General features: G+C 42.3%; 1 protein-coding gene and 2 pseudogenes across 1 annotated transcript; 2 read left to right on the forward strand and 1 right to left on the reverse strand.

The window, feature by feature from the left end:
- Nucleotides 1-27,495, forward strand: part of LOC149107735 (uncharacterized) — a 190,004-nt pseudogene that overhangs the window by 80,352 nt on the left and 82,157 nt on the right.
- On the reverse strand, nt 1,557-19,737 carry LOC110050160 (scavenger receptor cysteine-rich type 1 protein M130-like; annotated as a pseudogene).
- Nucleotides 20,299-25,834, forward strand: LOC149107741 (uncharacterized). Its single transcript, XM_089295880.1, has one exon. It carries the CDS (start codon nt 21,656-21,658, stop codon nt 22,019-22,021), a length of 366 nt encoding a protein of 121 aa, XP_089152006.1. The 5' UTR covers nt 20,299-21,655; the 3' UTR covers nt 22,022-25,834.

A 27,495-nucleotide genomic window follows, 5' to 3' on the forward strand; every position in this document is an offset into this window, starting at 1 on the left:
TTTGCTTGTCCTCTTTACTTTTTTTTTGTCATCAGGCTTTTTGGAACTTCCATAAATGATCGAGAAGAAAATAAAAGAAAATGGTGAATATTTTTGTATTTTAGTTTGCTACTTTTCAAAACGAAAATGAAACCGGTCTAGATGCCGGTCTAGGTGGGAAAATCTAGACCGCGGTCAATATCGATTTCAGCCAATCAAATTCGTGAATTCGGTAGTTCCCAGTCCTTGTGAGACACAGCCATATAATAATGATAACTTAAAGGACACAAAAATTAACAAATAGCAGAAAATACTCACCATCTACAATGTGGGCACATGTGCAAACACCTTCCAGTTTTGGTTTCATTTCGCTGTCACTCGAGCTTAGTTTACTCTAGATTTGTGGTCCGAAGTTCCTTATATATTGAGAAGGATTCCCGTAGCTCCTTGAGAAAACAACTAGAACAACAACTGCAACAAAACAATGACGCGTGGTACAAAAAACCGCAAAGTTTCGTAAGAAAGCTTATAATGAGGAAAGTTTCGGGCAACAAGAGAACATGACCATTTATTTTTAGGGAGCAAGGGATATTTTGGGGATTAATTTCAGAGAACAAGGGGTGTCTATACTATTAAAGGAACTTTGACAAAAACATTAGGCTCAAAGAAATTTATTAATAAGGAAGTAGGGAAAAAGTAAAATTTTAAGGGATCAAGGGGAACAGACTTCCCCCTTTCTTGGGAGGCAATCCATAATGTTCCGAGTAATGGTAAAAAATATGGATGTAAGATAGAAAGATGAGGAAGTGTGTTATGTCTGTTATTCGTTATATGGCTGGTTTGTAGTGTCACGCCATCAAAAATACAAATCGTAACCATTCAATAAATTAAGTCAAGAAGCTGAGATATGAAAGATGATTGACATATAAATAACCTCGCCAAGTTTTAAGTCTGCACGGTTTTCCATCCGCGCGTTATTCGGAAAAGTGTAACTCATCTTTTGACTTACTCGACAGACTTATCGAGCCGCCATTTTAATGTCACGCAACGCATAAACTTGAAAATTCCGACGTGCTCCATTACAAAATGAGGAACCCTGTTGGGCTTAAGCGTCGCAAAACGTCAAGTTATTAGAGGGTCTTACATCTGATGAAACTAAAACTTCACAAGGATTGGTAATTTCTTATTTTGGAAATTGATGACGTCACATGAAAACCGGCAATACGATGTACCTGTCCGTTGGAAAGGGGGAAAATAGGCCTCAGTTTCAGTTTTCGAAGTAACTCTTAACGCACGCTTCTTAACTTTCTCAAGTTTCCGCTAGTCCGAAGATTTAGAATAAAAACACAACGTGATAATACTTCAGGTGCAGCAAGGATAGATTACAGTAAAAAACAAACGCCCTCTAAGCAAATCTCGAGAAATTTTCGGTCTCGCTTCGTGAGATCCGAAAAGTCGCGGACTATCTTACTTACTTACTAACGGACCAAAAACAAACAAACCAACCAACCAACCAAAACAAAGTACAACAAAACTAGAAGACAGGCACTGACAAATTAAACTAACTAACTAACAAGTTAAACTAACAGGTTTTTTATTATTATTCTTTTTTTTTTTTGGAAAATGGAGGAATACCCTGAACATCAGTTCTAACAATATGAAAACGTCCAATACGGTATTCTTAAAAAAGATACCAACACAAAGTCAAAAAGTTAAGTAACAACATTGAAAATCTTAACCACGCTGGGAGTTTTCTGTTAGTGCGCTAGAGAGAAATAGTGTACACCAAATGTGTCCTTTTTCCTTGATCTCACAGGGAATTGATACATTCCCTGAAATACAGTGATACAGTAAAATTCCGCGTTTAAAAACCTAGCAGGTAACGAACCTACGGCCTGCATGAAACATGCCATTTAGACACCCATTTTTATATATATATATAACAAAATAATAAATTTAAAAAACAACAACAACAAAAGAAAGCAAACAAACAATTCAGTCTGAAATTCGGGAAAAGCTTCTTATTATGTTTGGTAGGCAAGAAATAATACTGCTGTCTATTGGTACAGTGTTAGTTCTGTTGCGGTGTTCTTGATTGGAAGTTTAAACGTGTAGTCGGACAAAACCTACGAACATCAGGCTCATTTTTTTGAAGACATTAAACCTGTCTTGAACCTGATATTTCCAGTGTGCAGACACCAGTCTCCCGAAATACAACTCAATATTTACCGCTTTTTTAGTTTAAATTCACTATTTCGTAATGTCCGATGAATCTAGTGTATTTGAGAACCTAAACAGGCTTATTTCTTCTTGCATCAAATATTTAAGAACGTATTTAGCCTGACCTGGAAAATCATGTTGTAGGTAATTATAGTGTACAAGGGATCGTACAGCATTACTTCAAGGAAGATTGCCAAGTTGACACGTCCCAAAAATTGTCATCTAACAAGAAGCTTATTTTAACTTAGCAAAAACGTGCAACACAAAATATGTCGGAGAGTAACTGTACAAGAGAAAAGTAAACATCGCAAGTATACTCACAACATGGTCAGCATTTAACAAAAATTCAAAACTACCGTGGAGTCATTCTGTTTACAACCCGGGCCCATGATCCACTTGGATGTGGCAAGGGTTTAGGTATTCTGTGGTTTTACGACGAAATCTTCAACTTATACCAAGCAGCCACACGCAAAAGGCTGACCATGTATTGGAAGTAGCACAAAACTTTAAAACCTTTTCCTTAAAGCTTCAAATTGAGGCGACATGTATATGGGGTGACAACTGGCACTTTGCTGGTAGAAGGCGTGACTCAAGTTGGTCGTCAAAGGCTGGCTCAATTCACGCTTTTGATGTGAGACTGTTTGCAGCTCCCGCAAACCTTCCTATACATGGCCAGCCATCTGTAGCTGATTAGTTTAAGGATGTCACGCAGAACTCAAGGTGTGGCGTGATCAAGATTCTAAAATTACTGATTAATTATACTGAAATGGCCATCCTCGAGTTCCTCTAAGGAGGACTAAAATATTTTTCACTTTAAACCACCAACAGTCCAAGGAGGCCGTCTAAGAATGTGAACCACAAGACTCTTAACTGACAAAGCTATAATACCGATAACCTTGGAATGGCTATCACAAGAACATGAAAATTATTAATGACGTTTAACTTTCATCCGTTAAAAATTGATGTCGAAAATATCACGTCAAGAAACGTTAAATATTAATTCCTACTGGGGCTAAACATGTCCTTTGCGCATTTCGAAATGACCGGTCTAAAAATACAATAGCATAACATTTCTAGGATGCCACATTTTCCCACCCCTCCCGGGTGATTTTCTACTCTATACCCTATTTGGAGCCCAGGCCTCAGTTGCTCGAAGGCTGGATAACGCCATCCACCGGATAAATCGCTATCCAGTGGATAAGTGTTAACAAAACAAACCACGCTATCCACTGGATAAAGATTTATACGGTGGATAACGTTGCCGACCTTTCGAACAATCCGGGCAAGTTTTTCTGCTCTGGGTATCATTTCCTCTGGCCTAGGCTCCCTGTACTACACCTTAGGTATCCTGTATTCTAGAGGTACAAGCGTTTCTTTATCGCACCCGTTTTGAACGGAGCAATTACTTTTTTGGAATCCACAGAAACTTTGCATACGAACGTGTTAACTTAAGTGTCCAGCGTAACCCCTTCCCTGCCCCGTCTTTTTGTTTACATCGCAAGGATATAGTTAACTTGTGAACCCCAAGGAGTACCCCTGAGATTGACAGCCGGTGCCCCTATTAAGTGAATTCCATATACATTGTTACTTCATACACAGAGTTCTTCATGTCCTTTCATTTACAGGCATCTTTAGCGAAAACGTTGCTATTTTACGGCCATTTCTCAGTAACGGACAGCCAAGTCTAAAAGAGCGCAATTATTACAAGAAAAAAACTGCATGATTCTTGCTTCTCAGAGTTCGTCATGGTCCACAAATGGTTTGCTATCGTCAAAGTTCACTTCATCCCGGCTGTGATTGTAGTACAAACCCGACGGCTGCTTCTTACCCATAGCGTTCTTGACCCGTGTTCGAAGAGACGGCCTTAAAGAATTCCCATCCACTGCAAACTGGAAGGTTTCATCGCGTTCGTGGCAGTAACGGTACAACACGATACCCACAATGATAGCAATGATGACTACTAAAATTACCACGATAGCCACTATCGTTCCTGTTGAGATGGATTTCTTTTGAGCTAATGGCTGTGCAGAGGTTACTGTTCGGAGTAAAGTTTTAAAAAAATGGAAAGTGAGTTTTGTTAATGCAAACTGAATTCAAATCGTGCTTTTGCAAGCTTGTTTAGGGATTACATTTCGAATAAAAGACCTCGCCAAAAATACAATCGGGATACTTCCCCCCTCTCCCTTACTTCATACTACCTTACCAAAAGTTATACTCCCTACTCTTACTTAGGTGTCCTACCCTACCTTACTCCTTTGCTGGCTACCCCTATCCCATCCAAGTGTAGTTAACTACTACATTCTACCCACCCTTTCCTACCTTACCTCCACTTCCCTGCTACCCTACTCCCTCCATCCCTACTTTGTCAACTGCTCCCTTCCTTATCCTAACCTACCCACCCTACCCTATCCCAACTTATCACGCACTCCCAACCCTACACCACCCTGTTCTACCCTACACTACTCTACTGTTCCCCCTCTCCTCCCCTGCCTTATACTTTCCTACTGCCCTTCTCTCCATTCCTACCCTACCCCTCTCTATCACACCCTAACATACCCTGCCTTTCCCTACCCATTCAACCCCTCCCTTCCCTACCCTAACCTACCTTACCCTACGCTAATCTACCTGCACTACCCTACCCTGCACTACCCTGCTCCACTCGTCCCTTCCTCACCATAGGCTACTCTACTTTACCTTACTTTACCCTATCCGACCCTATTCTACCCTACCCATTTTCCACCCACCTTACCTAATCATGCCATACCCTACCCAAGGCACCTCTACTTTACCCTGCCCTACCCTACTCTTCCCTAGTTTATTATACCCTGATCTTCCCTTCACTGTCCTACCCTTCGCTATCCTTCACTGTCATACATGCTCTGCCTTACCCTATTCCATCCTTTGCTTTCCTACCCATTCTTACCTCACCTAAGCCTTCTTGGTATTGCAGCCCCACCCGTTACCATCTTACCCTGTTCCGGATCAATGCCATCCACACGAAGTACTGCCGACTTCCTGTCCTCGCCATATTTATTCTTATAAACGCATGTGTACTTTCCAGCGTCCGCGACTGTAACCACAAACAACTGAAGGGAACCGCTCTGAGCGTTAATGGTTACTCTCTTGGATGGCTTAATAGTCTCGGAATCCTTAAGCCATGTCAGCTCAGGCTCTGGAGCGCCCAAACCAAGACAGAAGAAAGTCACATTTGCTCCAGAGAGGACAGAAATGTCCTTCGGAGGACTGGAGATAATCGGCGGACCTAGACAAAACAACGCATATTGCTGGTTTCACTGTTATGCCATCAAGAATAAACATGGCAACCAATAAATAAATAAAGTCAAGTAACTGAGATACGATAGAGGATTGATTTATATATACTACCTTGCCTAGATTTACATCTGTGTGGTGTTTTGGCAACTACGTTATTCGGAAAAATATTATACATCCAAATTTAAAGAGCTTTGTTTGGAGACACCATCTTGGTGTGTCTCGGAGGTGCACCAATATGGCGGCCGTGAAGTAACAGAAATATCTGCCATTTAGTTTTTATTATTATTATTATTTTGAAATATGACAGTCTCGCGCGATAACCAGCAATTACAATCGTTATTCATTGCACAATCTCTGGTCTTAGAACGTACAAATAATATAATAGGTTACGATCCAAATAGCAATCCTGGGCTACAGGACAAACCTCTAAATTTGATCCTTTTCGGGGTTGAGGGAAAGATAATTTTGACCTAAACCCTCGGGGCCATGTTAGAATATTCGGCTACATACAAAGTGGACTATTCTGTATCTCGTGTCTTTTTGTAGAGCGCGGTCGCATAGCTACAGGGGTATGTTGTCTTATGCAAAGCCTTACGCGTGTGCGCATGTCTTTAAGGGGTGTCCGCTGCCCATCGCGATTGCGAAAAATACGTATGCAGTAAATACCGACGGATAAGCCGCACTCGCAAATAAGCCACACCACGAGTTTGGCAACTCAAATTTCAGAAAAAGTTTTAGGGAAGAAATCAAAATAATTCACGAGTGGAGTCTTAAGAATGATTCTATACATGTAGATTTCTTGACTTACTGAATGTAAACCGGCGTGGTGAAAGTAAAAAAATAAGATCTGAAGTAGCCGAGAGAGTGTTTGAAGAACATCAGGTGAAATCGATCAATAAAAAGTATTTTTGAACCGGCAAAATAAGCTAAATGATTGAAAATTGCATACAAATTATTGCTTCGCCCAACGTCTTGGTTCTGGTCAATGCGAAAATTGTATAATGTAGAGAAGGTAACGCCTAATGTATATACTGAGGATAAACAAACTAAAACAAAGTAAATAAATATAACGAAACTTGCCAGTTAAGAGCACAGTTGCCAGCCACACACGAATGCTGCCACGATTCCATGCAATACAAGAGTACACAGCAACGTCTTCTTTGGTAACTTGCCGTATTTGTAATTGGCTCGCAGTGTAACCTCTGCTCGAGGCTGAGTATGTTGTGACAGTATTTTTAGTGCCATTCGTTACCAGTTCCCCGTCTTTCTTCCAAGCTATTTGAGGTCTGGGGACCCCTGTTACGTTGCAATGGAGAGTAACCTGGTCTCCCTCAGTTGCAACAGTGTCCCAGGGGTAGTCTTTGAATTCAACAGTCACTAGAGAGGAAAAAAATTATAAATAAAAGAACAGGTGAAAGTTTGTTTACCGCAACAAACAACATTTGTTTGCTGTACAGTTCGACATAGAGAAGCCATTTAAACACCTGTCAATCAAATGCAAGAGACACGCTGACATCATTCTTTGTACTGACTGGTTGTAAAGCAATTGAAACATTTTGAAATTAACGCGTATTTCGTGCAATGTTTACGTATTTATCAATGAAGAGAGTTTAGCCTTTGAAAACGCAAATGGAACAAAAAGAAGCCAGATTGTGAGTTAGAGAATCTGGCTCTAAATCACCCACGCAACGAGAAAAATCTTTCCATGTTAATAAAATTAAGCAACCAATTTATCACTTTTACTGTACTCGAGGGTACCACGTTAAAATCAAAGGGTATTTTACATTATAAAAAGTTTTCAGTGCAAAACGATATATATTATTAGTTTCTTAATTGTCAAGACTTATGACATATTTTAGCTTTCGAGTAACGTTTAAATAGCAAGAAATATTTCTTAACTGAAAGGAAAAAAGCGACCGTTTATGAGCAGTAATTCCAACACTCACATCCGACGATAAGAGACGCATTTGCGCGGGCCTCCCCAAGTTCGTTGATCAGGGAACATTCATAAAGCCCTGCGTCCTCAAATTGAACGTTTTTAACCTTCATCATATAACTGCTGTCTATGAACTCGTATCTCGCAGAGCGAGTGAGATTCTTCCCTTTGAATTTCCACGTGATATTACTTGGAGGGTAACACGACACGATACAGCTTAAATTCGCATCGCCATCCCTGCTGACATCTGCAGACAGGACGCCGAGAATACGCGGTGCCTCTGTGTAGAAAGACAAAAACACGAGAAAACCATCAGTTGAGAAAAGTGAGTAAACTTGCTTTTTCTATTCGTGCACTTAATTCTCCTTCGTTGAGGAAATGTTCAAGATTCCACCCCAAACAGTCCTTCCTGATGACGTAACCAGTCTCTCTGTCCCTTATTGGTCGGTGCTCGTCTTTGACTTTTCCCGCGCAAATAACAACCAATCAAAAACATTTCTGTTGACCTGTATCATCAGTGTGAAATCCACCGTAGCAAAAAAGATGGCGGCTTTACATTCTACCACAACGCCTTTTGAACCTAACACAGACTTTATGGCAAAATGAAAGCCAAATTTTTATAATATTTGTTCCTGTACAAAGGACATTGTGCAGCCGAAGTTTGAAGATTTTACAACTTTTCTGTACGTTTTTATATAGTGGTTACAGTTTTCTTGCGCTAAGAGCTATGGGTATATGTACTAGTCACCACCTTTTTTCCCATGGGGGATTTTCCCGTTGCCTGCAAGAGAGGAATCAAGCACCGACCCTACTCTCAAACTAAATTGACCTACAGACTTAACGTTTTTATTTTTTTCGACTGTTTTCCTACTCATTCAACGATAAAACACTACAATTGAAAAACCAACGTACTGCTTAAATGCAACAAAAATGACACTGGGCGCTTTCCCTGAGGAAAAAAAAAAACTGGTAAAAACTTTTCGTCAAATGGAGTAGCGCAGTTTTCAACAAACAAAATGAGAGTGTACCATTTGACAACATTTCAAAACCTCCCAAAGAAACAGTGACTGTTCCATTTCATTTGCAAATGGAACGACCGCGTATTTCATCAAGGGGCATGGGAATAGCGCGAAAGAGCGAATGATAATTTTAGTGATTTTCTAATCACTACATTCTTTTCTAATGGTATTCCATTTATTCCGAAAAATGCTCAGTGAAAAGGCCGGTTTCATTTGGTTTTCCTTTTGGTTATTTTGTATGTGCATATGTTTATTTGTTCGTGTCCCTTGGCTAAACATGTGAGATATCTTTTCTTCTAACTGGTTGCCTGGCATTTTTACACTTACGTTATTTCGGGTAGCCAGCACTAATAATATTTTAATAAATTATTTCTAGCTCTGGGGTGAAATAAAAGTTGTTGTTGTTGTTGTCGTTATGTAAAAACGGTTTTTCTATAAAAACGGAAAGCACACACGGTCAAAATTCAGTCTAAAACAACATGTTACCTTTGACGATAACTTCCGATCTGTTGCTAGTGATGTTTCCGGCGCTATTGACTAAAGTACAGGTATAATTGCCACTGTCTTCTCTCGTGGCGGATTTTATCAACAGCTGACCAACGTTCGAAACGATTCGACTATTGGCTATATCCTCTGCAAGGAGAGGTTTCCCGTCTTTTCGCCAGTCTTGCACGGTGGGAAAAATCCGAGGAGGCTTGGAGCGACACTGCTGGGTGATCACGTCTTGCGCGTTGACTGTCTTTTTAGTCGGCGTTCGATCGAATTCTGGAGGCTTGGAAGCCACGGCTGAAAAAGGAGAAATGTAAAACACTCCACTATTCAACAAGTCAAACACCTCACTTATATAACGCTAAGCTGGGAAATGTCACATTCAACGTCGTTCATGAATTTGTTCCGCCGTAGCAAGGCAAGTTACACAAAGCGTAGCTCGGTGTAACACTACCAAGCAACGTATAAAAAGAATATTCATCACGCTGTGTCGCCGCAATCGTTGCGATCGTTGCGAAAAGACGATCGTTACGTGACACGTTGATAACAGCAATGTTTTGCTTCGTGCAACTCGTGTCGCGGGAAAGCTTTGTCATGCATGTGACCGTATAACCCAGAAAAAAAAATAGGCAAATGGATACCAAAGAATGTAATTCCTGGCGATTGAGGGTCGAATTAGTCAAAAATCAATGATCTAACGGCACGATGGAGAAGCTGACAGGGCATCACAGGATGCCCAGGGACCATTTGAGGTTTTGCCGGGAGATTTACCTCTGCATTCTTTACCATCGCCAGCGGTACCATCTGGGCACTGTAAACAGACGGACCTCTGTTGACCGTTCTCATTCCAAACTTCATTAAAAATGTCTAGATCCACACATGTGACTCTATTGAACAAATCGCATTCCTGAAAATAGACAGAGTGAAAATTAGAACAATGCAAAGGAATCAATCCCGAAATATTGGCTTCTTTGTTTTCGTTGTTGTTATTATTATTATTTATAGTGGCGCTAACTTAAATTGAAAAGAATCTAATATTGATTTTTCAGAAATAGTAAAAAAATTAAATCTAGACAAGTCACATTCACGTCTTGTAGTTCTAGTTAGCATATTTAATCAAATACGTTTTATTTATGTTACATGCGTCTGTTATACTTTAGCTTGAAATCTTTGACTCATTAGTCTTTGTTAAAGTGCCTATGAAGTAAAAAATAATTGCTGCTGATTTGAAAGACTTTTCAAAGTAAAGCAGAGTGGCGTTTTCCTGTTTGGAATATCTTTTTTCGTTTTAGAGATATTCACGTTTTCGTATTAAAAGTGATGACGTCATAGGTGGTTCCACTAAAACAGTTCAACACTCAATCAAGAATATCTCTAGAAATATTAGAGCAGTGTTCTTTGAACTTGACACCAGAAATGTACATCACAAAAGAAACAAAATGACACCCGTCGTGCCGTCGCCATGGCAACAGTTACGCTGCTGGTCCTGTTCTAATTAAAACTAACACTACCAGATTTCATCTTTAACAAGGATCATCCACTCTCAATAATATAATGAGAAGAGTTAAGACAATATGGGAATCATGTGTGTTCCGAGCAAGACCTTCTGTCCCTTTTCGAAGGGTTGCAAATTGGCATATTTGGTTTTTCACAGAAAGAGACTGGAGTCAAAAGTGTTGCCATGGCAACAACACAGAAGGTGTCATTCTGTTTCTTTTGTAGTGCACATTTGTGGTGCCAAGTTTGAAGAACACTGCTCCAATATTTCTAGAGATATTCTTGATTCAGTGTTTAACTGTTCAAGTGGAACCATCTATGACGTCATCACTTTGTCATTTGCATAATACAAAAACGTAAATATCTCTAGAACGAAAAAAGATATTCCAAAAAGGGAAACGCCATTCTTCTTTACTTTGAAAAGCCTTTCAAATAAGCAGCAATTATTTTTTACTTCATAGGCACTTTAAGGCGTGAACCCACTTAGACTGTCTTAGCTAAAAATGTCCAAAATTGTAGATTAGTATGTCTCTTAAATAGATAAAATAAAATAAATAAAATAAAGTAACATATGATGCTTGTGGTATAAGTAATGGTCATGATAGTGGTAGCCAGTTCTACAACATGAAATTCCTTTAGGAAATAGTGTTCCGTACACTATGATCAGATGGGTACGATGTACCATTTATTTTGGTTTGGACAGATAGTCCGTCAACGTTGAAACCGATCCTACATGGGGGTAGGGAGGTGGGTACTCCCAAAAGTTTTTGGTGGCGGTGTGAGGCCCGAACCTTGAAATTCAGACCTAACTTATATGACAACAGCTAACCAGAGTTGGCTTCCATGAGCGTACGCATTTAAAAATGCTACAAATTTGCCAATGTTGAAGCGGAGAAAAAAAATAGTTACTTGTAAACAAAACACCCAATGCCAAGACAGAGTGACAAAAATACTCTATTTCAGACCAAATGAACAACATCTGTGTCCTTTTTCAGACCAACATCGCTTAAAAACCATACCCATTTGGGAACACACAAACCTATATATCCCATATAAGGAACAAACCCTGCTCCCCCCTCCCCCCCCCCCTGGAGCAAACAGCTTCCTCCAAGGAATGCATTTCATGAATATTAATATTCAGGTCAAAGTTGCTACCTGCAAATCTTTGCACGATCCACTATTCACTCTCCTGCAATAGTTATTGCTGACTTCCTCCACAGTAGTGTTATCACAGACAACACCCGCATCCTCCCTGTGTAACGGGTCACAGTTACCCAGTCCCCAGCCGACTTGACGACATTGCGTCAGAGAGGTCTCGTAACCAAAACAGTTAACATTATCCATCCAGATAATGCCATTTCCTACAATTAAGCAAAAAATACTCTTAGGTCTTGTCTTAATATATTAAGGTCATTCCCCAGTATTGCATTGCGCATCCCTACTGCGCATAATTTCACGCGTGATTAGCGCGCGCGCATTAAAAAATGGCGGGTTTTTCTTCGCGGCTGGACCCCGCCATAGAGGTAAATCGTCATTTTATCGAAAACGAGTACGGTGACCTATCATTTCTTTCTGTTGTGTTGAATTGAGTAATAAATTTCTCTATGTAAAATAAATATGGGCCAATTCTCAGTGTTGAGCAAGAAAAATCGTCGGAAACGTGAATTTAGCAAGCAATCGTGAGTATAATCATGGTCCTATTGTAAGGATTTATATGGTATAAACAAGGTACTGTTGTTCCTAAACGAACATGGGGACCCCTCATTTTTATTTCCAAATTTAAGTTCCTGCAACATAAACAGTCAATAGGCAAAGTTTGACAAAAATCTCAGTGCAGGTTCTATTTCAGTGCAATGACCTTAAGGCTTTATCGCGTGTGGTCCACACTGAGAAGCCAAGATACCATCGAAAACAGTCTTTGTTCACACGTTTTCTTTTCAAACGCTAAACAAGAAAGTGAGAGAAACAGCAAACAGCGAGTCAAGCGAGAGTGGAGCACGTCCGTATGGGGGTAGGGGCGGTGCGGGGGACAGGAAGATGGGACAATCACGATAAAAGGAGCTTCCTCTTTGCGTTCGCGATCAGTTCTCTCGCGATTGTCTTCTCGCGTACGATTGTAGAAAAGATATGAGGCAACAGAGGGCATCAAACTCTCTATGCATACTTTTGAAAACGCAGTGTTCGAAAGTGGAGCCCTGTTATACTTAGGCAGAAAATAAGCGAAAGCGAATTCGGACGAAAAAGCCTCAGCGAAAACGTATTAGCTTATATGGGGCCTCAGTAGACATTCAAAGAAAACCTATATTGATGTTAATCCGCCAAAAAGAAGTCGCAACGTCAACAGAGTTCCTTTTTGTTGTGTCAGGAAAGCAGACATACCTCTTATCTCTATAATTTACTTTTTCAAGGTCATAGAATGAATGTCTCTTCAATCCTCTTATTTTTGTTATTCTGCGATAGCTCGTGACGTATCTGCATACGCATTTGATAAGCGATGTCAAGAGGTGAAGTCTGCCTAGGTTTGATAAATTCCTTACTCGCATTCCTAGACTAGACGTAAAGCAGATATCAAGAAGATTTTAAAGCACTACAAAGGTCACGAGGAGAAGAAAATTCTCAGGCTGCATGACTTTTCTCGACTCCAATTTGCTGTGTAGAATATTTTAAGGTAACAACTCATCTCATTTAAGTTCTTCTTTTCTTTCCTTTTCCTTTTGGCATTCAATAAACATGGCCTGACAAATTAGACTGTCAAGCATGCAAACATTGGGTGTTCTAAAACCAGGTAAACTGTCGAAAGCCAGCCCCACGGGTAATCCAGTATCAAAAAGCTCCCACATCTTCACCGTCGCTCCCACGTCGTCACGGTCGCTCCCACATCGTCACCGTCGCTTCCACGTCGTCACCGTCGCTGCCACGTCATCATCGTCGCTGCCACGTCGTCAACGTCGCTCCCATATCGTCACCGTTGCTCCCACGTCGTCACCGTCGCTCCCGCATCGTCATCGTCGTTCTTGCCGTCGTTGTCGTTGTCGGCATCGTCGCCGTTGCCGTCGTCACCGCGTCGTAGTCGTCGTCATCGTTGCCGTCATCGTCCTCATCATCATCGTCATCGTTATCGTCATCGTCATCGTCATCATCACCATCATTTCTCTTCGCCTAATAGACGTAACCCTCGTGCAACGTGGATTACAAGAGCAAAATAGCAGTATTTATTCAAAATAGCAGTATTTATTCAAAATAGCAGCATTTATTCAGAAAGACTCACCTTTCCCAAATTTCGAGTGTTTAGGGGCTTCTCTAGCTCTTCCAAAGCCAAGTTCTTTGCAAACAATTGACGCTTCCTTCAGGTCCCAGCCGTCGTCGCAAACAGTTCCCCACTGGCCGCCGTAAAATACTTCAACTCGCCCTTCCTGTTTACTTTTTCCATCCACTAGACGAACCAACGGTTTCGTTGGCTTGGGCGGAAACAGCGCGGACACGGGCTGCATGTCAACCCCACAATCCTTTACGCATTTTAGTCCCACTGAAAACAAAAGAAAATTTGCGTGACGGGCTCGTTAGCGTGACGAATTTGTGTGACTGGGCAACCAACAAGTTTTTCTTTTCCAGTTTGGTCGCGAACCGACCAAAACTGCTTGCTGCCAACATGTAGAGAACTTTGCTCTATATATAGAGAGGAGGTTTAGCGTATCGAAATTTCCGGATTTCTCTGTTTCAAGACAGATTTAGCCTTCTCGGAAAAATATTTCATGGCTTGTTTAGGCACGTACATGAACCATTACGCTAGTAAAACGTATGCTTAAAGGTTATGAAACATGCTGTCCTGGTAGTACTTACTCAAGAAGAGTCCTTCGCGACAAGACTTGCACAAATTGTGCTTTTCGCCGTTGAAGCACGTTTGGCACTGAATATCACAACGCTCGCACATCCTGTTATTGGTGTTGCCAAATTTACCCAACGGGCATTCTTGTACGCAAATTGCAAACTCTAGAAAGTATGGCGGCTTGCAGCTCGCGCAACGGTCTGGCTTCCCAAAGCAAGTCTTGCAAGTGTCATGACAACGCTTGCACGTGTTCTTGTCGTCATAGAAACCGTCCCCACAATCGGAGACGCACCTCGTGGAAAGATCGGGACCCGAGCACTTGACGCCGGCATCTTCGCTGTGACCACAATTATTGTTCCCGAAACCGCCTGAAAACAGTAAGCAAAATTGAGGTGGGTTACTTTAGTTTAAAGACGTTAAAAATGTGTTGGTAATGTCAAGAGCCCATGGGCTCCTGGTAGTGTAAAAAGGAGTTAAAGGCTTCCGTGACAATTAGTTTGGTCACACTTAAAACGTGTGTGACAATTATTGTGCCTAAACCACTCGCTGTCACGCACAAACAGCAAACGAATGTTTGCCGTTCGCGCGAAAACTAGCGTGAATTCTACATCGAATGAAAAATTGCTAAGCTAGCAGATAGGGCTTTCCAATTGTTTGCTCCCACAAAACAATTACACCAACTAAGAAAAGTTACCAAAGTTACAGCCGAATGTTTGGAGGAGTGGCGGGAGCCAGAAAAAAGTTCTCAATGCAAATGCTTTTCAGCACGACCTTTCCTTTACTTTAGGTAAACGTCAAAAGACTCTCTAAAGAGTATGGCTCAATTAAGTTCCCAAGGCGTTCTCCTCCCAATCTCTGAGGAAAAAGGCCTGGAAACCAGGTTGGGTACAGCTCTTTGGCAACCGTACAGGTTTCTTTCGAGCCTGAACAAAACTTATTCCTGTCTTTATTTAGTTCACCCTACCGTGATGGAAGCGACAGTCTTGAAGTCTTCGCTCGTTTCCAGTGCACTGGGTATCGTCCATCCAAATCTGTCCAGTCCCCTGGCCATATCTCGCGGACGAGTACGCGGCCACAGCTTTTCCCAGCTTCAGGTGCCGACAAATAACCGTCGCTTCGTTTATATCGAAGCTGTCATCGCAGACAGTCCCCCACTCGCCATTGTACAGGAGTTCCACGCGTCCTTCGGTCAAGGAATTGAACCCCACGAGTTTGATGTCAGAAACACCGCTGACAATCTTGTTGGCCTCACGAGAGCAGTTAACGACGCAAGAATTCTTGAGAAGATGTTTGCCTTTGGGACATTCCGTACAGTGGTTCGGCTTGTTGACGCAGTCCGAGCAGTCTTTCGAGCAATCTAGGCATCGAGTCGTTGTAGGATCTCCAAACTGACACTTTTTGCAGTCAGTCACACAAGAGCTCATATTCCCGGTTTTGTTCAAAAACTTGCCCATGTCGCAGACCGTGCAGTTTTCTGGCGATCCGTAGCATTCCTTGCAGTTCGGACTACACTGCTTACAGCTTCCGTCAACAGAGCTTATAAAGTACCCGAATGAACATTTGGACAAGCAATCACGTGACCTGTCAGGGCCCTTGCAGACCACGCCCGCGTCTTCGGTATGGTCACAATTTTCTCGGCCCCAGCCAATATGCCGACAAGCAATCAGCGATGTTTCATTCCCTAAAAGAGGAATTAATTAAAGCATCTTATAACGCGTTCACACCACGTCAAAATACGTTCAGTCTGAGCACGAATAAAACATTTCTCACTGCCAAAATTGTTTACATAAGGGCATGAATCTATTGTGCGAATCTTGATCGAGACTGGTTTATTCTTGTATGAATAAGACTACCTCACGAGGTAGTTTTCATATCTAAGGCCTCGTTCGCGGTACGCCGCATAAATGTGAAAATGCAACTTTGTTTCTAAGGTTTGGCCTACCGTCCACACTAATCCGTCACAAAAACGGAGCTTACTGCGCCTTCCAATAACATGCGGACTCTAAAATTCAAAGCTCAACCGACAGACGCGTTTTTCGCTACCGTCAATCAAATGTTCGGCGGCTCCTCCCAGCTTCCGACCATGTGAACTGTGCTCAACGATTTGATTTGATTACCGCACGCTCGGCAGTACTCGGAAGCTGGGAGGGGCCGCCGAACATTTGATTGACGGTAGCGAAAAACGCATTTGTCAGTTGAGCTTTGAATTTTAGAGTCCGCATTGAAAGGCGCAGTGATTAAATTAAGTCAAAGAAAACGTTAAGCATTGTTTGAACAGTCAAACTGTGGATCAGCTAGAACTGTTTACAATAATTAGCTATTACGGCCGTCACGTTACATATTTAACTAATATGGAAAGGGTCTGAAACCAGATTACTAAACAAACACATCTCGCAGGTCTGGAAAACACCACAGTATCGTAAATCAAGATTGAAGTTAGCGAAATACCGCATGAAAAATTGCCCAATACCACAAAACCGCATAACATACTGCTCCCCTCCTGATGTCAGATGGATTAGTGTCCAATCCAGGGGGGAGTAGCAATAGTCCTAACCCCTTCAAGAACGGAAACCCGAAAGAGCTTTCTCCAGCAGTTTGCGACCAAAAGACATTCCGTCTACGACTTACCGAAGCATTGGACTTCATCCAACCAAATCTTGTTTCTTCCTGATCCAAACCCTGCCCTAATGACTGCGCGCGATGCATTTCCCATGCTCAGCATGTTGCAGACGACGTTGGCATCAAGTAGGTCCCAGCCATCGTCAAAGACTGTGCCATATTCTCCGTTATGAAGAACCTACAACAAAAACGTCGAGTTGTTATGGAAAGTTCTTTTGAATGGTGCAGTAGTAGTAAAATGAGACAAACAGATTTTGAGAGGAGCAATCCCCCACCCTACCCCCGTAAGGGAGGGCCATCCTATTGTTCCTGCCACAAAAATCAAAGCAAGGACTTGCGCTACCTTCGAAATTTTACGCTATTGCAAAGCGTCCATATTTTATAGAAATGTTTTCTTTACAATAGGCCCACTTATCGCACAATTGAGTGTCGCGCCTTACAAAATAACCTTCACGAGGGGATAGGGAGGGGCCCTTTTTTTGTCAAGGCGTTTTGATCCGATGGTTTATGAAACAAACGAAAGCGCACTTGTGACTTTTGCGAAAAATGTTTTCTTTGAAAATGTCGTGGTTAGTCGCTAAGACCCACCTTCGTATTTCTCCCAGAGGTCTGGATTTCTTGGTGCTAACCTAAAGGACCGCGGCCTCTGATAATAGGGACTTTAAGAAACCAGGACGCGACGCCGAGGTCAACGTCGATTAAAAAATGCTTTAATTTTTATTTTACCTGCGAATCTCGCGATACTCTCAAGTCATTTTCCTTTGTTTCTTACCGTCAAAACTATCACGAAACTGATTCTGGGACAGGGCGAAACATTTGAAATAAAACTAAAAAAATTAGCCGTCGTGGTTCACTTTCTCTGGACAAGGCAGAATTTGATTATTTCACGTTGTTGTTTTGCAGAAGACGGCAAAGAAATGTACCAAGAATTATAACGCACGTGCACAGCCATTGTTCTGCTCATTAAACCTTTCGTTTAGCGACGTTCACGTTGCCGTGTCCGTCGTGGTTTCTTAAACTCCCTAATGACATTGACGGGAGCGCTATATGGAATCTTTACCGTAACTAAGAATCAAGTTCCCTTACCTCGACTCTGCTCTCGAATGGCGGTTTTTCATTAACAAGCCTCACCAGAGGCCTCGAGGAGGGTTTAAAACCACCGGGTACAATTTTCGACACAATCCTTCCCTTTCCTAAATAATGGCGGAGCACACGATATACAGTTGTCGGCCTTGACCTCGCAATCGGCACAGCGCGATTTGCAAGGTTTGCAAACCGTGTCCAGGTAATACCCAATGCCACAGTTTTTTACGCAAGTGTCATTTTTCTTAAAGAATCCTTCGGCGCACGTGAGACACTCATTTGCACTATCACGATACGTGCTGCACGTGAAATTGCACTGTTGGCACGAGCTCCCCTTCGGAAAGAAGCCACCGGGGCACTTCGCCTTGCACGTGCGCACGCCCGGTCCGGTACATCGAAGGTACAGTACAGTGTCTTTGCTATGCTGGCAGTTTGACTGACCCCAAGGACGATGGCGACAGTCCAGCAAGGATTTCTCGGCGCCAACGCAGAACATGTCATCCAGCCACATTTTGTCAGTTCCCTTGGGAATGCGACCTAATGAAGCGCTGGTGTCAGCTTTACCAAGATGCAACTCCCTACAGACAACGTTCGTCTCAGCAAAATCCCACCCATCATCGCATACAGTCACACCGTGAGACAGTTTCAAATATGGCGAGGTAGTTAATGTGAAGTTGCTAAAAGGCACAGCATATTTTCCAGCGGTGCAATTTACCATTTACCACACACGTCCTGCTAGCCTCGTCTTGCACAAGAGGAGGATTACAAATTGTGCACACGGGTTTCCCCGACTTGAACTCGCATGCGACACATTGGTTAGGGCAAGGTAAGCAAGAGAACTTACCTGGAAACTTGTACATCGAAATCCCACAATCTTCAACCCAGCGACCGTTTGTGATGTACATCTTCGGTCCACAATTGTCTGCACACTTGCCGTTCATAAGTGCCTTGGGTTTCTTGCATGAAGTACAGTTGCTGTTGTCAGAGCCATCAAAGCAGGTGACGCAAATGTCCGTGTTACACTTCCGCCACTCGCGAGCGGGGATGTAGCCATATTCGTCAGCCGCGCACTTCTCAACGCAAGCATCATTTTTTAAGAATTTGGGCGCCATGCATTTTGTGCAACGAGTACTTGTTCCCATACACTCAAAGCACTGTGAAGCACAGGTCTCGCAGACGTCCATGTCATTTTTAAACCATCCTAAATTTCAGTGTTTCACACACTGATTGGTTATCTGTTTCATCACGGGTCCCGCGCATACTACGCCGACGTCGTTACCATGGTAGCAAAGCGAGCTAAAACTTCGTTTTACCAAAGGGCAGTCATGAATTGAGTTTTCTCGACCGGTACAGTTAAGAATGTTGGTCCAAACGCGCCCGTAGCCTCGACCGTAAGCTGCTCTCTTGACAGCCTTGACAGCAGCGCCTAAGCCAAGCTCACGACAGACCACTGTGGCTTCGCGGAAATCAAATGTCTGGTCACATACGGTAACCCAGTCCCCAGAACGATACACTTCGACGCGGCCTTCAAGGGCGGTCGGCCGGTTTCCCGCCAAACGTAGGTGTCGCTTTTGAGCCACGCGGAGCGGAGAGCAGCTGACAACACACCGGGTTCCATTTAGGTACTGGTCGTCATGGCAACTTGTGCAAGCGGAAGGAGAAGTCCCATCAGCGCACCTGCGACATGCTGATCCAGGATCACAAGGTTTGCACTTCCGGTCAGTGGTATCCCCATAGAAACCGTCTCCACAGTAAGTTTGACAACTATTACCTTGAAAGGAAATGAAAAGCGGTTTTTAGGCACTGACAATCTAATTAGGCACAAATTTATCCTAATTTCCTGAGATTTTCTCTCATTCGAATTAACAGTTAGACTTTGAGAGCGAGTTTTTTATAGGAGGTGAGCATGAGTAACCTTGCAGTTCAAACCAAAACCAAACTTTTAGAGTGCCTCCCTCCACCCAAGAGTATAAACGGATACCGGTGAATTTAAGGCTGGGGGTAACCCTTCGATGGACTAGCATCCCATCGAAGGGGGAGCAGAAATACTCCTAGTCGCTTCATGCTACGGAAACCGGAGATAAGCGCCGATGTAGTTCTCCGTTTCGTGAACGGTTGATGCCGGTTGATGCAAATTTTTAACAATCGACGAATTTTTCTCTATTACATGAAAGAAAAAAACAAACATCAAGCCAAGGCATGATGTTATTTATGTCGATAAATTGACCTATTGTATTCAAGGCACATATTTGTCGATCCGATGGTGGTCTGTCATGTGACATAACAGCCAATCATGTTAAAGAGTGTTATCTATCCGCCAGTATAAAAGACTGGTTGCATTATCAATCATCCCCTCTTGCTTTCACCATCACAGCGAGTATATCTCTTGGCGATAACATTTTTTCAGGCAAGTTGAAGAGATATTTTGAATTACATTAGAATGGGTCTCCCTCTAATTTTTATTCTGGGGCATTCATTCATTAGACGCTTAGACAACTTCGTTGCCGCAAACCCTAACCTTAACCACCGATTCTTGTTAAATAATGTTGCCACATTTAAATGGCGTGGTGTTGGGGGGAGAACTGTGGCTAAGACGTTGCAATACGACCTCCCCGTGGTCGCTTTATTCGCTCCAGACATACTTATTTTACAGCTGGGAACCAATGATCTTTCTCTTCTTGATCCTTTAGTTGTGGGCTCTTCTATCGAGGAGCTTGTTACCGTTCTGCAAGACACGTACAACGTTAAGCTTATTTGTGTCTGCCAAACCCTTCTGGGGTCCGATCCTGTATTCAACGCGCGTGTCCGCGCGTTTAACAAATACGTTAAAACGTTCTTCGAAGCCCTCCCTTATGTCTTTTCCTGGGGACATAGAGGCTTTTGGAATGCATCCCAGAGATTTCTCGCGCGTGATGGCGTCCACCTCAATAGGCAGGGGCAATATAAGTTTTTTCGGAGCCTCAGAGGGGCCGTTTTAAAGTCTTTACGCATTTGTTCAATTGTCGACCATTAGGCCGAACTATGCTGTTTGACGCTAATTCAAGCCATTTCCTTTTGATACATGTACAGTGTACATTTTACACCAAGCCCTGTCTTGTTGCCTCGTGATTCAGCTATTTTTGCGGTTTTCATTTGCCGCATACCTTTTCATTGCTGTTTCCGTTGGCTTATCATTTGGCCACCTGTGTACACAGTACATTTGTGCCCGTGTTATACGGTATGCACAGTACATTAGTATGCCTTTGTTTTATACGTTGTGCTGAGTACATAAGTGTGCATTCTTTTTATATGGTAAACACAGTACATAGGTGTGTATTTGTTCTATACCGGCTTTGGTTATTGTTTTTTGCTTGCAGTTTACTGCATGAGTGTACAATCCATTTTGATCGCCTATTTCCATAGGTGTGTCCAATGCACTCGGTATTACTGTCAGTGCATATCTATTTATTCATGGAAATGGGCTTTTATGACTGTTATTTATCTCACTTGTCGCAATTTACAGCAAAGGCGTTGTCTCGGTCTGATAACAGTCTTTTTCAATCCTTTTTCACATACCGCAACTATTTAGCCGTCACTTTAATCCAGCACCTCTGAGGTTGTCTATCTATATTTCTTCCCGTCCATGTAATTTTCTTAAGCTCATTTTACCTTGAATGCGGTTAACGCTGTCACCTAACATCCGTTGTTATATAGTCCATTTCTTCTCGCTTAATCATGCCGCCTAAGAAGCGTACCGCTGGCCCTGGAAGCCGTTCTAAGCATCTTCGCTCGTTGCCACCTGCCTCTGATCTGCAAGAGGCCGAGCCAGCTGCAATAGCACAAGATACCCAGTCTACTGCAGTCCCGGGGATGGTCCAGTTAAATCTCCAGGCGCTCACCAGCACAATTGCCGCTGCTGTCTCCGCGGCCGTGAAGGACGCCATGGCCACGCAGCATCAAGCGAGTGTCCCCGCCAGCACTACCACAACACTTGGTCAGGTTGAACATCTGGTGAACGAGGAGATTTCAAACCTCACTCAACCCACAGCAAGGTACGCAAGGCGCGGATCCACCATTTTCTCCCTTGAGTGTTGGGGATGAACCCCGCCAGCTTTTTACCAGCATTGACGTAGATTTAGGTGCTAGAGCTAGCTCAAAAACGAAAGCAAAAATTTGGGCTCACGAATACATAGATTTTGGTGTGTTGTTGTCAGTAGCTCCCCCCTGTGAGCGGTATGCCTTATCTATGACCTCCCCTGGTGGTGTCTCGGGTTAACCCCATCTAACTCTTGAGCCTTATCACACGCCAAAGAAGGTGACAACTATTCAGCAGTGGATAACTGCCTTTAATATTTTCGTCACGATTTATTCGGAGAAAGCTGCTGGTGACGCCCCGAAGTTGATGAAATATTGTGAAGTGGTGCGTGACCTTTCTCATAAATCGGCCGACTGGCTTTTTTATGACGAGCAGTTCCGCTACTTAAGGCAATCTGCACCTCACCGTTACCCTTGGGATCAAATTCACTGGGAATTATGGCTTAGGGCGATGTCCAATTTTTGCGGCAAAACTCCATCATCCGCAGGTGCGGATAAGGCCCACGTACGGGTCCGTTTTCGTCCTTCTACCAGCAAATTTCCCAAAGGGACATGCTGGACATTTCACGCCGGTAAGCAGTGCAGGGGATGCCGATATGAGCATGTCTGCTTTAAATGCAATGCAAAACATCCGGCAAGTCAATGTCAGGTCTCCTCAACCCTCCAGCGCCCCAATGTCGGAAAATCCGGATCACAACTTACTAATCCAAGTGTTGGACAGCCAGCCAGTCACGCCCGTAAAAGCGGACCGGTTTGAGAATTTATTGGCCGGTTATAGTCCAGCCCTATAAACCCTATTAGTTGATGGTTTTCGGAACGGTTTTCGAATTTCTTACATCGGCGAATTATCTTCTTTTGAATCTCCTAATTTGCAAAGTGCCCTGCAGAATCCGGAAATTGTTTCCGCTAAATTCATGAAGGAAATCGAAGCTGGTGGGATTGTGGGACCTTTCAAGGCTCCACCATTCCCCTTTTTTCGTACTTCGCCCATTGGCATAGTTCCCAAGAAGGCTCCTAATGAATTAAGATTAATTCACCATTTATCATACCCAAAAGGCTCATCTGTAAATGATTCCATTCCTGACGAATGTTGATCAGTCCATTATTCTACTATTAGTGATGCCATTCATATTTTAAAGAAATTACGTGCGGGTTGCTTTTTGGCTAAAACGGATATTAAGTCCGCATTTTGTATAATTCCTGTTCACCCGTTGGAGTACCCGTTACTCGGTATCAAATGGGCAAATGAATACTATTTTGATCGTTGTCTCGCTATGGGACTAAGGTCTAGCTGCGCGATTTTCGAAAAGTTTAGCTCTTCTTTAGAGTGGCTCGCCATGCAACACTTACATGTCTCTGCCGTTTTGCATATTTTAGACGACTTTTTGTTTATTGCGCCAAGTAGAGTTAAATGCGGGGAAGACCTTCATAAGTTTCTCGATATGTGCAACTTTTTTGGAGTCCCAATTGCCCAGGACAAAACAGTGGGACCGAATACCACTTTACAGTTTGCTGGTATAGAGCTCGATTCTGTGCGGCAGGAGGCCAGGATGCGGTTAGACAAGCTTACCAGATGTCGTACCTTGCTACATTACTTTCACAAGAAACGCCCCGTCACTGTGCGCGAACTGCAGTCTTTAATTGGCCTGTTAAATTTCTGCTGTTCTGTTGTGATCCCAGGCCGCGCTTTTTTACGTCGCTTAATTGACCTTACCAGTGGTCTAACAAGCCCTTATCACCACATCCGTTTAAACAGAGAATCTAAACATGATATCCGTATGTGGTTAACATTTCTAGATAATTGTAATGGAAGGGTATTTTTTCTGTCGGACCGCTGGGAAACTTCCTCTACACTTGAATTATATACAGATGCCGCGGCATCTAAAGGTTATGGTGCGATATTTGGTAAGCATTGGTTTGGCGGCGTCTTTCCTGGTGCATGGCACATTTTCAACATTACTTTCCTCGGGCTTTTTCCCATTTTTTCCCTATTACTCGACCGGTGTTGCACGAGCTCATTAAATCTCTCCAACACACCACTCCTTCGGCTTTTCAACGTTGTCTCTACTCAGCCATGTTCCTGTTAGCTTTTTACGGCTTCTTTCGTGTTGGCGAACTGGCGGCTAAGAGTGGGGATCGTGCCGATTCCGTATTACAATTTAATAATTTCTAATTTTTGGTAAACAATGGCCAACCACAAATGATTAAGATCATCATTACCGCATTTAAGCACAATACTGACAGGAAACCCTTTGAAATCTTAATTGACCGCGACGACACTGCCATTTTGCCCCGTCAAATCTCTGATAGAATACTGCAAATCACGAGGGGCCCTCCTGGACCGTTATTTTGCCAACAAAACCTTACACCGATTACGGTCTATCAATTTAACACCGAACTTTCCCGGTGTTTACAATTTTGTAGCCTTGATACTAGTCGATACAAAGGCCACAGCTTTCGAATTGGCGCTGCTTCGCTCGCAGCTGATAAGGGTTTCTCAGATGCACAAATCCGCACTCTTGGCCGCTGGAAATCTGATGCTTTCAAAATATATATCCGCTCTGAACGCCTCCAAGCTAATTAATTAAACACTTTTATACGGTTTTCTATTTTTCTTCAGTCTCAGAAATGTAGGTCAGACATGGGCTGCTACTATTTCTGACGCATTATTTAGTGCTATGATCAAGACTGTAGTTATTGTTGACGACCTCGTAGGTCAGACAAGGGCTGCTACATTTTTCTGTCGTCAATTATTTTAGTTGCGTTTTCTGTTTATACGCGATGTCGGAAACTGAGGTCAGACATGGGCTGCTGCGGTTTCCGTCGTCACATTACATACTTTTTCTGTTGTGCGTCATTGCGTGACAGCAACGTGGGTCAGACATGGGCTGCCATATGTTCTGTCATTTTACGGTATTGTCAAAACTCGACGGTGACGTAAGTCAGGCACGGGCTGTTACTGATCCGTCCATATTATTCTACTTTCTCTACTCTAACTCGGTTTTTCAGTTCGCGAGTTCTGCAGTGGTGTCTTGGTGGGGCTGCCACATTGTTGTGGCCTTTGGCGCCTTTTTCGTCCCACCTTTGCTGAAAATGATAATTTAATTACCATGGACATTGTTAACAATTAACTTTTATTTGAGTTTCTTTTAAAACCGCCACAGTATAAGTGGCCGAGAAATGCCAATTGACGAGTTGATTATTTGTTGTACACCATATCATCCTCAGCAAACTAGTGCGACACCACGGAGAGCTCCCGAACTCATTTCCGTACAATGTATCGGCATAAAAACAAACATCAAGCCAAGGCATGATGTTATTTATGTCGATAAATTGACCTATTGTATTCAAGGCACATATTTGTCGATCCGATGGTGGTCTGTCATGTGACATAACAGCCAATCATGTTAAAGAGTGTTACCTATCCGCCAGTATAAAAGTCTGGTCGCATTCTCAACCATTCCCTCTTGCTTTCACCATCACAGCGAGTATATCTCTTGACGATAACATTTTTCCCTCCCACCGCTCCCTTATCGCTATCTTTCGGATCGACATTTATGCTGTGTATTTTCGCCTACCAGCCGTGGGGCGCCTTTTTCGCCCCACCTTTGCTGAAAATGATAATTTAATTACCATGGACATTGTTAACAATTAACTTTTATTTGAGTTTCTATTAAAACCGCCACAGTATAAGTGGCCAAGAAATGTCAATTCACGAGTTGATTATTTGTTGTACACCATATCATCCTCAGCAAACTAGCGCGACACCACGGAGAGCTTCCGAACTTATTTCCGTACAATGTATCGGCATAAAAGAAATTTGTGGAAAAAAATATTGCAAAAAATCTTGTACGAACTTAAGTAAGAAGAAAATTGTTGCTCGGAAAAATTGTCCACCTTAACCCCTGCCTCAAAAATATGATGGTTCATTCCTTACACGAACACAATCATTATTGGCTTGTGTTGTAGTTCAGTTTGCGTTAAGTAACATAAGAACCACTCCTTAGTTTAAAGGAATACTTCAATATATACATAGTTAACAGAGGGAAATGGTTAAGAGGGCCGGTAAACATCAAAGAAGCAAATAATCAGACTAAGATTTATGTTAGAAGGACCTTCACCTTGCACATTTTTTGTTTTATGCTCACTGACTGTGCATGAATTACATGATCGCAATACTTCCATTGGTTAGTAGTATGAGCACACGTAACCGGCCACCTTTTGTATTTTGCCAGGTTTTGTGCAGGGTCAACCCCCAAAATAGCAAACAAAAACATACAACAAAGAACATTAGCAATTTTCCTAGCCATTTCCCTAAATTAACTATTAATTATTAGCTGCTTTAATGTGTCAGGTTTTCTAGCCAAAAACAGAGGCAGCCTTCGTAACAATCGCTCGTAAACGTACTAAATACAGCACGTAACACGTAAAGCGATGTCATGTAGAAGAATTTACGCATTTAAGTCCGAGGGATAAAACTTGGATTGCTTAATCTTAATACTTTTCCCTGCAAAGAGAAATGGTTCAAGTCTTTAATTTCCAGCTGACACTTGCCATGGCTTGCAAATGTGGCAAAAACTGATGTCACTTCTTCCAGGAGCAATGATTTAAACACAAGGAGAAAGGGTTTTCCACGCTGCTTAAACAATGGTGAAAAAAAAAAAACAAACAAACAAAAAAAACACCGTATGTACTAAAATATGTGTAAAAAGTGTTCAAAAGAAATAAATACCCTAAACGCTCTCTTAGCCCCGCCCCCTCTCCCCCCACCCCTTCAAATTAGTAAGGGGAAGGAAGGGGAATGCCCTGTTCTTTTCAAGTCCTTTTGGGTAGCATCTCTACATCCATTACTACTGAAAAAGGGCTTAATAAAGAGGAGATGCTTCTTTCAATTCTTAATTAATTTACATTTAACGTTCATGAAGTTAAATGTTAATCAAATGATTACAAACACCTCTCTACAAGAAAGTAACAAGAAGATAAATGAGGCAGACAAAACATTTCAGCCTCTTCTTGGTTCATTTTAAGCCTTTTCAGTTTTCCTTTCCAGCAATTGTCCAAGGTTACCGGCCATCGTAGCAAGGAAAAGTCAGTCACACCTTATTTGAAAATTGAACCTATGGTTATAAAGGGCAGGCCTAACGGATTTCGCGGTATGAAAGTTTCGAATGATGAAAAAGGAAAATGTTCAACTACCATATTCAGGATATTTTCCGGGATTAAGTTACATTCCAATCACACTACAGTTAAGAAATTAAACTTACTTGAGTAGGAAATTAACACTGATTTATACTTAAAATGCCAGATTGATTGCTTTTTACTTTTCCAACGAAGTGCTTACACATCTTTTACTGTTATTTCGTTATAATTCTTTAAGGGCAAACCTTAATGTAATACAAGTTAAATTAAAGCTTAAAGATCTGGTTATCACAGTATACCAAGAATTTTAAAATAAAATGAGTTGTCGAATATTTCACGAC

Source organism: Orbicella faveolata, unplaced genomic scaffold (assembly GCF_042242905.1).
Source record: "Orbicella faveolata isolate gen_17 unplaced genomic scaffold, um_ofav_v1 contig_26, whole genome shotgun sequence".
NCBI classification, from domain to species: Eukaryota; Metazoa; Cnidaria; class Anthozoa; order Scleractinia; family Merulinidae; genus Orbicella; species Orbicella faveolata.

Coding starts and splice junctions, on each gene's coding strand:
- LOC149107741 (XM_089295880.1), top strand. CDS start 21,656: ATGCCGCCTAAGAAGCGTACCGCTGGCCCTGGAAGCCGTTCTAAGCAT.